The sequence below is a fragment of the Martes martes genome (assembly GCF_963455335.1).
Source record: "Martes martes genome assembly, chromosome: X".
NCBI classification, from domain to species: domain Eukaryota; kingdom Metazoa; phylum Chordata; class Mammalia; order Carnivora; family Mustelidae; genus Martes; species Martes martes.
Window position 1 is genome coordinate 66,005,340 of NC_137897.1, and position 14,309 is coordinate 66,019,648.

Sequence of the window (14,309 nt, forward strand, 5' to 3'; positions counted from 1 at the left end):
TAAGTAAAGCAACTGTCAAGAGATCATAGCAAGCCAAACCATGAGACTCTTAACTCTGGGGAAATAAAAACTGAGGGTTGTGGAAAGGTAGGTGGTGGGGGGGATGGGGTAACTGGGTGATGGACATTAAGGAGGGCATGTAATCTGATGAGCACTGGGTGTTATATGCAACTAATGAATCACTAAACACTACACCAAAAACTAATGATGCCAACTACATGCTGGCTAACTGAATTTAAATTAAAAAAAAAAAAAAAAGAAAAGAGATGATAGCAGATGCCACAACTCCCACAACTGAGGTGTACTGGTTTAAGGAGTTATAGGCAACTGAACAATAGTCTACCTTTATCACTAATTTAAAACAAACAAAGATAAATCAAACTGTTAAAATGTACAAGAGATAGGGTTTTTTAGAAGGTTCACATAGTTCTTTGCTCAGCATTTGCCACCATTTTCAGAAGTTTCAAAGATAGAACTAAAGTGACTTGATCCATAAAAAGGGAATACATGAAAGATCTTGTGAAATATTTCAATATCCCCCAATATCTTTTCCTGTGTTAATTACTCCAGAATATCACATTAAAAGAGGAGGTGAGAAAAAAACTTAATTTTAATATGTATTATTATTTTTCTTTTTTTTTTTAAGGGGGAGTGAGAGAGGGAGAAACAGGCTTCCCGCTGAGCAGGGAGTCCAATGTGGGGCTGGATCCCAGGACCCTGGGACCATGACCTGAGCTGAAGGCAGACGCTTAACAGAATGAGCCACCCAGGTACCCTTGTATTATTACTTCTTAAGCACTAGACAGACTCAAACATAAAACACACAGAACATGGAAAACTGAAATCTAAGCATAATTGTCATATGAATCTTTATTTCAGCATTACATTCACTGCTTAGTTATTTTTTAAAAGAAATGCAAGAGGATCATATCTATAGCTTTAAACATTGGAATTACTCCTTGGGAAAATGCATTTTCTGACACACAAACTGGCTGACTAGAACATACATGTATTTAATGAATAATACTAGTAGTTTCAATCACTTTACATGGAGAAATATGACAAATTATAAATAAACCAAGCTGCAAAGAAATGGAATTTTGGAGAATTCAGTCCCCAAACTTTATGGATGAGAAAACTGAAGCAGCTAGTCAACAGATCAAAAACCCATAGTATTCTTGGCTTCCAATCAGGTGTTTTCTCTACTATACCACACAGTACATTTGTGTCATAGCTAAGATCCAAACAGAATCCCTTCTGTGTTTTTCTAATGTTTATAAGGCAATTACAATCAAATCCCTGATTTACTTACTCTATAACAATTAGGATATGAGATTTACTCCATAATGTACTCTACAGATAAGCTACTATTCTTGAGACAGTTATGTTTTATAATCAGCAAATATTAAATATAAGCAATTCCTTTAGTCTTAAATTGTTTTTTACTTCAAACTGCAGCTTAAAAGCTTCAGGACCCTATAAGCCACATGCTGACAACCTTTGGATTTTTGTCTTAAAACTCAAAATTTTTAAATTATTAATGTTAAGAGTTCATAGTCAAGATTCGATCATTGTTTTTTTCCCTAAATTAAATAAGGTCAGTTACACTGAAACTCTACTGCCTACTATGGCAGCCACTAGCCAGCCATATGTGGCTATTAATTCTTTTAAAATGTGGGTAGTACAACTTGTGATGAGTATAGCATAATGTAGAAATTTATTGAATCACTATGCTGCATACCTGAAAATAATGTAACATTGTGTGTCAACTACACACAAATAAAAAAATTAATGACAAAGAAAAATATTTTTTAAACATGTGGGTAGTCCAAATTTACATGGCTTCTAAGTATAAACTACACACCAGGTTCTGAAGACTTAGTATAAAAAAAGAATATATAATATCTTACTAATTTTTGTATAGTGGTTAGATATTGAAGTGATAAATTATGGATATACCAGGTTAAATAAAACATTCTTAAAATTAATTTCACCATGGGGCGCCTGGGTGGCTCAGTGGGTTAAGCCTCTGCCTTCGGCTCAGGTCATGATCTCAGGGTCCTGGGATCGAGCCTCGCAGCGGGCTCTCTGCTCAGCAGGGAGCCTGCTTCTCCGTCTCTCTCTGCCTGCCTCTCTGCCTACTTGTGATCTCTCTCTCTGTGTCAAATAAATAAATAAAATCTTTAAAAAAATTAATTTCAACTGGTTTTTTTTGTCTTTTTATTGTGGCTACCAGAAATTTTTAAAATACATATGTGGCTTACATTATATTTCCATTGGACAGCTCTAAGTTATCGATAATAAATATCTAGGCATTACTGATAAAAAGTTTATATATTCTCAAAGAATAAGTTAGCATTAAAAACTGCCTGCATAGGGAACCTGGGTGGCTCAGTGGGTTAAGGCCTCTGCTTTCGGCTCAGGTCATGATCCCAGGGTCCTGGGATCGAGTCCCGCATCGGCTCTCTGCTTGGAGGGGAGCCTGCTTCCTCCTCTCTCTCTGCCTGCCTCTCTGCCTACTTGTGATCTGTCTGTCAAATAAATAAATAAAATCTTTAAAAAAAACCTGCCTGCATAATCACGAGTCAATGTCTGTGCTAAAGAAGAAATGAGGTGTAAAAATACACTAAATGCAGAAATCAGTTCTAATTGGCTTTAAGTATGTATTTTTCCCTAGTAGTTTTATATTTTTAGCTTTGGTTAATACTGAAAATAGTTTATATTTCTTGAACGCATATGAACTGATATGAGAGAAATATTGCCCAGAAGCTTGGCAGAAAAAAAAGTCAGCCTTCATCTTGTTCAGTCCACATATAAATGTGAGTTGACTTAAAAACAAATACTGACATATAACACCATCAGATACTCTGCAAATACAGACTAGGCTATAACGTAAAGATTTCAGCAATTTAACAAGGATGCAACAAAACCAAAGATATTTATGATTTATACCTTTGCTCCATCTGAAATATTGTCCCAGTTTCCACCAGTCAATGAGAACTTGCCATTGCCTATACGTAGCAGTATCTCTTCAGGAGTATCATTGGGGCCATTAGCAAATGGAGTATAGCTATTAATAAAATAGATTTTAATAGACATTAGGGTCTAACATACAAATTAAATCTAACTGAAAGTAAAGAGTATAAGACAACATCCAGATATTTACTATAGCAAATGAAGAGTATCATCTAATATTTTCCTTTACTCTTCATCTAAAATTTTATATTTCAATGAACTTAATTCTAATTATTTAACAGAGAGTCTTGCCTACATCATTATTTTTTCCCTTTTTTTAAATATATTATTTATTTATTTATTTGACAGACAGAGATCACAAGTAGGCAGAGAGGCAGGCAGAGGGAGAGGAAGCAGGCTCCCTGCCAAGCAGAGAGCCCGATGTGGGACTCGATCCCAGGACCCTGGGATCATGACCTGAGCCGAAAGCAGAGGCTTTAACCCACTGAGCCACCCAGGATCCCTATTTTTTCCCTTTGATTAGTTAATCAGTATAAAATAAAATAAAGGCAGCATTTCATGTAAAGCTATAGGCTTAAAATTGGACCAGAATAAAAAATGTAAATTTTGTATTCTCCCAGGCATAAGTTAGCAAACCAAATATACCTACTATGAAGAAACTATCAATTTTATATATTTAGAATGTATTTATTGATTAGTTCAAATTTTATCATTAGCATTTAATCAGTATTATCCATGGGAACAGGTTAACAATATTTTAATTAATGTCTATAAACAATTGGCTAAATATTTATATCAATATGACAAGAAACCTCTATAGTTGAAGACAAATAGACTGTATAAAATTAAAGTAGTTTAAAAATTAATTATGGAGTAACGAAAGTTATCAGCTTTGCATCATTCTAACAGGTGGAATTGAAAATGATATTCAAATTTGGGAATAGAAAGACTTATGGTTGAGAAGTATGAGGAAGGGTGCCTGGGTGGCTCAGTGGGTTAAAGCCTCTGCCTTTGGCTCAGGGTCCTGGAATCGGGCCCCACATCGGGCTCTCTGATAGGCAGGGAGCCTGCTTCCCCTTCTCTCCCTCTGCCTGCCTCTCTGCCTACTTGTGATCTGTCAAATAAATAAATAAAATCTTAAAAAAAAAGAAGTATGAGGAAGATATCTTAATATGCTAATGCCTTAATTCTCTTATGCAACAATTAAGTAGAGATAACACTAAACACCTATACATACACCCACACACAAAATCCTTTTTTATTAGTCACAAAGTAAATATGTGAAAGCAGCAATCTAGAAATGGTAGCCCATGGTTTGAAAACAATAGGGCTAACCTAAATTCATATACAAATTTTAACTATTCTTAGTTTTAATATTTCCTATAGTCTATAACTAAATATTTTGTATAAGTATATGATATATCTGAAAGTATTTGGAATATACTGATATATGTAATTACCACCAAGTCAATAAATAATTCAGTCATAATATTCACATTTATAATGCTCCTGTTACGTCAAGAGTATTTAAATTATACTAAATGGCTTCTTTAAAAAGTCACACCTAAGTATCACATATAATGCATTATAATGCTTCAAATTCTAGTCTATGCAACAGACTGCTAAACCTAGTCTTTTTCTACAGCCATAAATGTTTATTGCTAAATAAAAGTGCTACTCATTAAGAGTAAAACAGCTCTTATATTATTTGTAAATTACCAACATTAACATAATCCAATTATTATTTTCTTTTTAGTATTTATCTTTTTAAGAGAAGGCTGCTCTGTATGTTTCTGTAGTTTAGTATTCTGTTGCTATTTATATTCTTTATAAAGCTCAGTCAGGAGAGCCAGAATTCAAATACTTCAAAAAATTTTAAATCAGTATCAACAAGCTCAGTGGGCAAGTACCCACTGAAGGAAGAAATTATTTTATGTTCAAGTAAACATTTTCAAACCTTAATGCATTGAAAGTAAAACATCAAAAAAGTATGTGCTTTTATTTTTAAAAGTTTTAGTGCTAGCTGAAAATTCTTTTAATTTATATGTCTGACTAGAGCCTCATCAAACACTTTATGTTTTCACATTTTATAAATAAACAATAGATGATATTTTAAAATGTTGGTAGAATTTTATTAAGGCTATTTTCATCTGTCTATTTTTATTACAGATAAAGATATATAGATGAAATTCAAATTACAATGTGTATTATTTTGAATATATAAGTTTCTTACCCAGCCAGCATCGTGTAAAAAAGAACACCCAGGCTCCAAATATCACAAGCAGCATCATAGCCCTGTTGCATAAGAACCTGAGAAAGAAATACACATTATGTGGTATTACTTAGTATAAACTCAGTTTTATTATCCAAAAGACAGTTGTTGTATTTCCAATAATCTCATAACTGCTCACAATGTAAAAGTTTAGATCATTTAAATCTTTTCAGTAATAGATTCATGTAATGTCAAAGGCAAAGTCATTTACAATTAGCAAGCATTGAGTAAACGTCCATTAATAAGGTGACTGAGTAATATGGGTCATTAAAAAAAAACAAAACCCAAAACTTCGAAGATATAATCCCTGACCCCAGTGAGTTTTCACTCCTCCTCTTAGAAAAACCAGACACAGACATCAGAATTTAAGATGAATATTGTACAGAGAACCTAATGTGTACTATACAGAATGATGTCTTTTCATCCTGACACTGACTCTTTGAAGTAGATATTACTATTTCTATTTTGAAGACATGGAAACTAAGGCAAATATAATACAATTTGCCCAACAAAACTAGTAAGTAGTAGAGACTGTGTTTTGAATATCTATGATAACTGCCTCCTTACTAAGCGAAAGATGGTAAGATAATATATGCTCTCATTGAAGCAAGATGAATTTATATTTTACATCCAAGCCTAGTATGTTTTGGGAAGAGCATTATACATCTGGATCACAAAAATACATTTGATACATTCTGAACGGTTTCATTAATTTTTCATGCAATAGTTTAGGTAGCTGTTCTATGTCTTGGAGCCAGTGATAAATGATATCTAGTCATATATTTATTGTATATTCATGTGAGTTTTCTCTATGAAGTTAATAGTTTGTTAAAAAAATAAAGAGATGACATGGATTGTAAGAACAAATACTATAATAATCTCTATACTATGCAAAGCAATCTATACACTTAATGCAATCACTTAATACAATTGAAACACCACCAGCACTTTTCACAGAGATAGAAAAAACAATCCTAAAATTTGTATGGAACCAGAAAAGACCCCGAATAGCTAAGGAAATGTTGAAAAAGAAAAACAAAGTTGGTGGCATCACGTTACCTGATTTCAAACTTTATTACAAAGCTGTGATTACCAAGACAGCATGGTACTGGCACAAAAACAGAAACATAGACCAATGGAACAGAATAGAGAGCCCAATATAGACTCTCAACTTTGTGGTCAACTAGTCTTCAACAAAGCGGGAAAAAATATCCAGTGGAAGAAAGACAGTCTCTTCAATAAGTGGTGCTGGGAAAATTGGACAGCTATATACAGAAGAATGATACTCGACCATTCTCTTACACCATACACAAGGATAAACTCAAAATGGATCAAAGACCTCAATGTGAGACAGGAATCCATCAAAATCCTAGAGGAGAACATAGGCAGTAACCTCTTCCACATCGGCCACAGCAACTTCTTTGGAAGTTTGGACACGTCTCCAAAGGCATGGGAAACAAAAGCAAAAATGAACTTTTGGGACTTCATCAAGATAAAAAGCTTCTGCACAGCAAAGGAAATAGTCAACAAAACAAAGAGGCAACCCACAGAATGGGAGAAAATATTTGCAAATGACACTACAGACAAAGGGCTGATATCCAAGATCTATAAAGAACTCCTCAAACTCAACACCCAAAAACCAGATAATCAAGTCAAAAAATGGGCAGAAGACATGAGTAGACACTTCTTCAAAGAAGACATACAAATGGCTATCAGACACATGAAAAAGTGTTCATCATTAGCCATCAGGGAAACTGAAATCAAAACCGCATTGAGGTTATCATCTTACACCAGTTAGAACGGCAAAAATTGACACGGCAAGAAACAACAAATGTTGGAGAAGTTGTGGAGAAAGGGAAACCCTCTTACACTGTTGGTTGGAATGCAAGTTGGTAAAGCCACTTTGGAAAACAATGTGGAGGTTCCTCAAAAAATTAAAAATAGAGCTACCCTATGACCCTGCAATTGTACTACTGGGTATTTACCCCAAAGATACAGATGCAGTGAAAAGAAGGGCCATATGCACCCCAATGTTCATAGCAGCAATGGCCACAGTTGCCAAAATGTGGAAAGAGCCAAGATGTCCTTCAACAGATGAATGGATAAAGAAGATATGGTCCATATACACAATGGAATATTACTCAGCCATCAGAAAGAATGAATACCCAGCTTTTGCATCAACGTGGAAGGAACCAGAGGGGATTATGCTGAGTGAAAGAAGTCAAACAGGGAAAGTCAATTATCATATGGTTTCGCTTACTTGTGGAGCATAAGGAATAGCAAGGAGGACATTAGGAGAAGGGAAAAAGGAAGGGGGAGAAATTGGAGTGGGAGACAAACCATGAGAGGCTATGGACTCTGGGAAACAAACTGAGGGTTTTAGAAGGGAGGGGGTTGTGGGGATGGGTGAGCCTGGTGATGCGTATTAAGGAGGGCATGGATTGCATGGAGCACTGGGTGTTATACGCAAACAATGAATCATGGAACACTACATCAAAAATTAATGATGTATTGGATGGTGACTAACATAACACAATAAAATACAAAACAATATTATTCTAATATATAATTGTTAAAATACAGATTTATTGATATTTAAATATGAATATCTTGCTATATCTGATGTGAATTATTATCCTGAAAGGGATAGTATTTGACATAAAAAAATCAGAAAACATGCATATGAGATAGGAATTTATCCTCAAATTATTTTACTGCTCTTCTCTGACTTGGAAAATTTAAGTTTTCAAACATGAGGATTTCTGTGTATTTTGTTTTGTGCTGAACATATGGTAACTCATACGGGTTAGCATTATTCATAACATAAAAGAACAGTTACTAGTTTACAAAGACATTATATGGCCAGTGCCATCCCTGATTCAGTTTTTAAAATTTATTTTAGAGAGAGAGGAGGGGGAGAGGCAAAGGGAGAGAGAGTCTTAGGCAGACTCCCTACTGAGCTAGGGCCTGACTTGGGGCTCAATGCCACGACCCTGAGATTACGACCCCAGCTGAAACCAAGAGCTGGATGCCCAACCGACTACGCCACCCGGGCAGCCCCCAATTCATTTCTGATCAACCATACTTTCACTCCTGTGGGAGTTGCTACTGTCAAAGCTCCCATCCCCAGTATCAGAACTGACAAATGTGAAATCTATACCCCTTACCTCCCCAAACTCACTTTTCCTAACTCTTCCCTGTAAGATCTACATATAAATGTTATTTTCCAAGAAAAATCCCCCTGCTTATAAAAATCCCTATGAAGCTGTTTTCTCCAGGAATTAGATCTTAAAGACAATTGATGGCACTGCCTTTATACATCATGTATAATGTTAAACAATATAAATTACCTCTTGCTCAGCCCAAACTGAAATACCTGAAAATCTATCCTGGCTTTATTAAAAAGTGAATGCTAGGACTTGAAAAACTTATTTAAAGTATTTTGAGCTTCAACTTTTTCACTTAGAACATTTAATATGTTATAGATAGGGTTATCTCTATTTGCCCTCCCAGCTCTAAAAGTGTACGATTCTGATGCTAGTACATAACCCAACAAAAAAGAGTAGTCTAATGATTATACATTCAGGCTGTTTTCAGGCTGTTTTCAGATGCTAGTTACTAGTCTGAATATTTATGTTAGAGGTTATCAGAATTCACTGATTTAAAGAGCTTTAGAGCTGGGAAAGGATAAGACAACTCAGCTTTTACCTACCAATTGTAACATATACATGACATCATACATATTCAACTAAAGGAAAAGAACAAAAGGACAATACTTTTAAGTTTTAACAAATACCTCAGGTGCTACAAAGTTTGCAGTGTAGCATGGAGTTAAGAGAAGTCCATTTCCTCCTCGAAGTTGTTTTGCAAACCCAAAATCACAGATTCTAATGGAGTCTGCGTTGCCTGATTCATCCATATATAAAATATTACTAGGTTTAAGATCACGATGAACAACCTTGAACATAAAAGAAAAAAATTACATTTCTATAGTGAACTAAACATCTATGAAATGAAACACTTTAAGTTAAAGAATTTCCAGGAGAAGGAACTTTCTAAATCATAAAATTTTGAAAATGACAGTTTCTCCAACCACGAAAGCTTTGACAACCTAAAGCATATAGAAGAAATTATCTCTGTCCAATAAATGTTCCAGTTTCTATTCAAACCATAAGTTTTGTTAATCATTTCCAACCTCAAAATATCAAAACTCAATTCTCAATTCCACTTCTGGAAATAATGGACTAAGAGCCTATTTAACATGTTCCTCTACACAGTAAATAGCTCTAAAACTTGAACATAATTAAAAAAATCAACTACCTGAAGGTATAGCAGAATGAACAGAAGCAGACAGACTCTGATGCAATGTATATGCTTTGTTGAGGGAGGGAATACAGGGAGCTATAAGTAAGGTTCCCATATCTGTGGCTTTTAGCCTAGGGTTAAGTGCAGTTCCTATGTCATACAGTGATGGTGAAAACACAGGTGGAAAAGCCCACAGTCTTTCTGGCTGGGAGGAATGGAAAAGAGATGCTAAGAAACCGTGAATGCTTGGGATGAATTCCATTAGGAAAAGAGCCAGAACTGACCCCTGAATCAAAAATATACAGAAGAAGGGCAATGTAATTCAAACAAAGATAAAAGATACAGAGACCAGAGCCGCTGCCCCAAAAGCAGAGATTTCAGTGCAAACTGCCAAGAAAATTATCCACCAAAACAAAACGATAATCACTGAAGAAAAAAATAACAATATGAAAACCTCCATAACTTAACAATCAAATGTCTGATATACAAGGAACCAAGACAATGGAACACAGTTCAACGAAAAGAGAAAATCAATTCCAACTCCAAGATGAACCACATTGGACCTGACAAGGATTTTAAAGGGGCCATTATTACATGTGAGGTGATGAAAGTGCTAACTAATGCTGTACATTTTGCAATACATAAGTCATTTTGCATTACATAAATGTATCAAAGCAACATGCTATATAGCTTAAACTTACCTAATGTTATATGCCAATTATATCTCAAAATTCATAAAATACATATTTATAAAAGAAATATTAAAAATTAAGTGGCTATAATAACTATATCAATGAAGTAAAACAAAAACATGTTTGCAATGCATGAAACTCAGAAGAAAGGCAGTGGGAACCAAATGAAAAGCTAGAAATGGAAAATATTCTGAAATTCTCTATGTGATAATTTTCCTACTAATATTATCAACTTTGTTTATTCTAGTCCTATCTTTAATCAGCATTTTACTGCACTAAAAGTTTTTTAAAGATGAGGACCAAGTCTTACTCATGCTTGAATCTGCAATACCTTTTACAATGCCTGGCATGTAGAAATACTCAATATATGTCTGTCATTGACTTAATTGCTGTAAGAATCTGAAGGTTTCTAAAATAATAAAGAAAAAAATAGTTGTTTTACTTTTCTCAGAAACCCTGGTCACCCTTTATTTTAGAGAGTGTTGATGAAGACAGTCAAGGAATCAAATTTAGCACTATACAGTTTATATTTCAAAATATTTAAAATATACTCTCTTAAAACACACACTACGTACTGGCTTATTTATCTTAATTAAAAGAAGGGTCCCTATAGAATTTTCACTGTGCCAATTCTGAATTGCTCATTTTTAAATTTTTTATACTTAAGTGAGTACATATGTACTATTACAACTGATTCAAACTTAAAATAAATTATTTGTGACTTTGTTTCCTTGTATAACTGTATGTAACAAAAATTGGCTTTTTTCATAACTCAATTCACTTGCTTTCTTTATGAAGACATGGGAAGCAAAATAATAGGCCTGCTTCTCCACCAAAATTTTTAATATATTAATATTTCAAATGCTTAGAATCCAAATTTGTTATTGTATTTGGAGGAGAGGCTGTCAAGGGTTATGATATAAGTCCTCTGGACATCTTTACAAAGAAGACATAGAGATGGGTGATAGACACATGTAAAGATGGTCAGTATCACCCATCATCAGGAAAATGCGAATCAGCACAATGAGGTATCACCTTACCACTATCAGAATGGCTAGAATCAAAAAGACAAGAAATAACAAGTGCTAGCAAGGATGTGGAAAAAGGGAACCGTAGAGCACTGCTGACGGGAATGTAAACTGGTGCAGCCACTGTGGAAAACAGTATGGAGGTTCCTCAAAAAGTTAAAAATAGAACAACCATATCATCTAATAATTTCACTACTGAGAATTTGCCCAAGGAAAAAAAAACCACTAACTGAAAAAGACATAGGCACTCCTATGTCTACTGCAACATTATTTACAACAGCCAACATATGGAGGCAACCCAAGTGTCCATCCACAGATGAATGGATAAGTTAGATAGAATGTGTGTGTGTGTGTGTGTGTGTGTTTATAATGCGGTATTAGTGCACAGCCATAAAAAAGTGAGTTCTTGCCATTTTCAACAACATGGATGGACCTAGAGGGTATTGTGCTAAGTGAAATAAGACAGACTGGGAAAGACAAATACCATAAAATTTTACTTTCAAGTGAATCTAAAAAACAAATGAAAAATAAACAAAAAGCAGAATCAGGCCTATAAACACAGAGACAAAATGATGGCTTCCAGAGGAGAGCAGGTAGAAGTATCAGCAAAATGGGTGAAGGGATAATAGAGGTCTAGGTATGGAATGAGTAAGTCATAGGAATAAGAAGTATGGCATAGGGAATACAGTCCTTGGTAATGTAATAGCACTGTATGGTGACAGATGGTTGCTACATCTGTTGTGGTGAGTACAGCATAATGTATAGAGTTGTTGAATCACTATGTGGTACACTTGAAGCTAATGTAACATTGTATGTCAACTATACCCCTCAAAAAAGATATACAGTCCTTTTACTGCCAGAACGTTATATGTCAGATACAGCATAATTTGAATAATATTCACAACATGTCCTTGGATAATTATTTTGACTGTTAAGTTTGATTAGGTTTAATAATTTCAAAATCAAAGTTAGATATATTTATATAATTCAAACCATTTTAAAACTAATATGCTCTTAAATCAGGGCAACAGGCAGAGTGAAGAGAATTAATAAAGTATTACCCAATTTCCTAAATCTGTAACTTTCACTACATTATGAATTTTATCAGGATATTCTCTATAGAAATATATGTTACAGGAAAATTCATTTTGGGTTGCATCTCCTAAATATAATTTTATGAAGATACAGAAGTCTCAAAATTGAAGGGGAGAATATAACTACAACTTACTCCTTGACAATGAAGATAGTCAACTGTCTTAGTTATTACAATCAGTACATCACTAGCTTCCCGTTCTGAGAAACATTTTTTTTTGAGAATACGGTCAAGTAGTTCTCCTCCTTTCATCAAATCCGTAACAAGGTAAACATATCTACCATCATCATAAACCTAAAAAAAAATTTTTTAAATATTATTATTTATAATTATAATTCTGAAATTTTGCAATTATATTTACTTTCCTTTTCTACTGAACCTCTATTATTTAAAAAGGACATTAACCCCTTACTGTTAATATAGTACAGGCTACACTGAAGATTAAAATGGCTAAACAACCTCCTACACAGTTTCGAGACCATGTTAAACATATGATTGTATTAACTTTTGAAGTTGTACATTATACTTCACAAATGGTATAAGTGGAACGACAGAACTCTGTGTCTCTCAAATAGCACCTATCTCATTTTTTTTATTATATTATAGCCACTTCTCTTTCCCATTAATAATAAGCTTCCTTCTGGCAGTAAATGTATTGTTTTTAAATATTGCCTTCACAGTCCATTATCTGATATGGTATCTTAAATATTTGTTGATTTCAAATACTATATTAAGGAGAATAAATGAGAAAAATATGTGTACCCTTCAATTCAGGGCTTGTGAGGTGTTAGTGTACACAGATGTGTGTGTATATATGTGTGTGTGTGTAAATGTGTGCATATATATATAAAACAAAATACTGCTTAAAGATTACAAATCAAAATGCATAATACTATCTCACTCAACGAACAATCCATAATGTTATAGCCATTTGTTATATAATCAAGAAAGTAAACTATTTGAGTATTCGGCAGATTCCAAATCTCCTATATCTTCTACACTTACTACATTTACTACAGAATAATAAATAGTGCTGGTTATGATGTTGATTAGTTGACCAGTCAGAATATATTCAAGCCATCAGGACACTGTCATTTACCAACCATTGTGGTTCCTTTTTGATGTGGTATAGGAGTACAGAATCACAGGGGAAAAAAAAAAAAAGAACTATAGCGGCTAATTTAAGACTTTTGAGATTTCTGTGGCCTAAAAGTAGAATATACCATAAACATGAAAAGTTTCAAAAAGGAAATAAAGTGTCAAGTCAGAACTTCATTAGCTTAGCTGACACATAGATTTTGAATACCTACATCCTTTAAAGTAATGACATTGGGGTGTTGTCCATAGCGCATCAAAATTTCAATTTCTTCTGAGGGATCTCTCTTACTTTTGTCAATGATCTAAGAAATAAGTCAAGGAAAATCTCAGAGAAAACCATATTATTTGCTTTGTCTAAAAATGAATGAAATATTTTCAATTTGGTTATATTTTAAGTAAACACTGAAAACTCGAGAGTGATGCTTGTTCTACATTATTTTAAGATTTAAAATTTTCCTATAACTGAAACTTAAGAATAAAAAACCAGAACATTTTCCTTAACATTATATTCCACTTAACTGAAACTATACCAACAGATAATGTGATCAAAATGTAACAGTAATTGTCACAATTGCACAATCTTAACATATAACAATAAAACTATTTAAAACAAGACATTCATGAAATATACCATTCCTCCAAAATAGTCCTATAAAGAAATTCAAATGAAGATATTAAGTGTTAAGACTTTTCCCCCACTTATGATGAGTATTGGGTGTTATATGTAAGTGATGAATCTCTAAATTCTACACCTGAAACTAATTTTACCATATATGTTAACTAACTTGAATTTAAAAACTGGAAAAAGAAATTCCCCTATAATCTTATCTTTGCTATCTCCACTT

General features: G+C 33.8%; 1 protein-coding gene across 1 annotated transcript in view; it reads right to left on the reverse strand.

The window, feature by feature from the left end:
* Positions 1-14,309, reverse strand: part of RPS6KA6 (ribosomal protein S6 kinase A6) — a 170,604-nt gene that overhangs the window by 13,499 nt on the left and 142,796 nt on the right. Inside the window, exons 16-20 of the mRNA XM_080795171.1 lie at positions 13,677-13,766; positions 12,502-12,660; positions 9,045-9,206; positions 5,210-5,286; positions 2,953-3,070 (exon numbers count right to left, since the gene is read on the reverse strand). Coding sequence (XP_080651297.1) covers positions 2,953-3,070; positions 5,210-5,286; positions 9,045-9,206; positions 12,502-12,660; positions 13,677-13,766 — 606 coding nt within the window. The remainder of the gene's footprint in view (positions 1-2,952; positions 3,071-5,209; positions 5,287-9,044; positions 9,207-12,501; positions 12,661-13,676; positions 13,767-14,309) is intronic.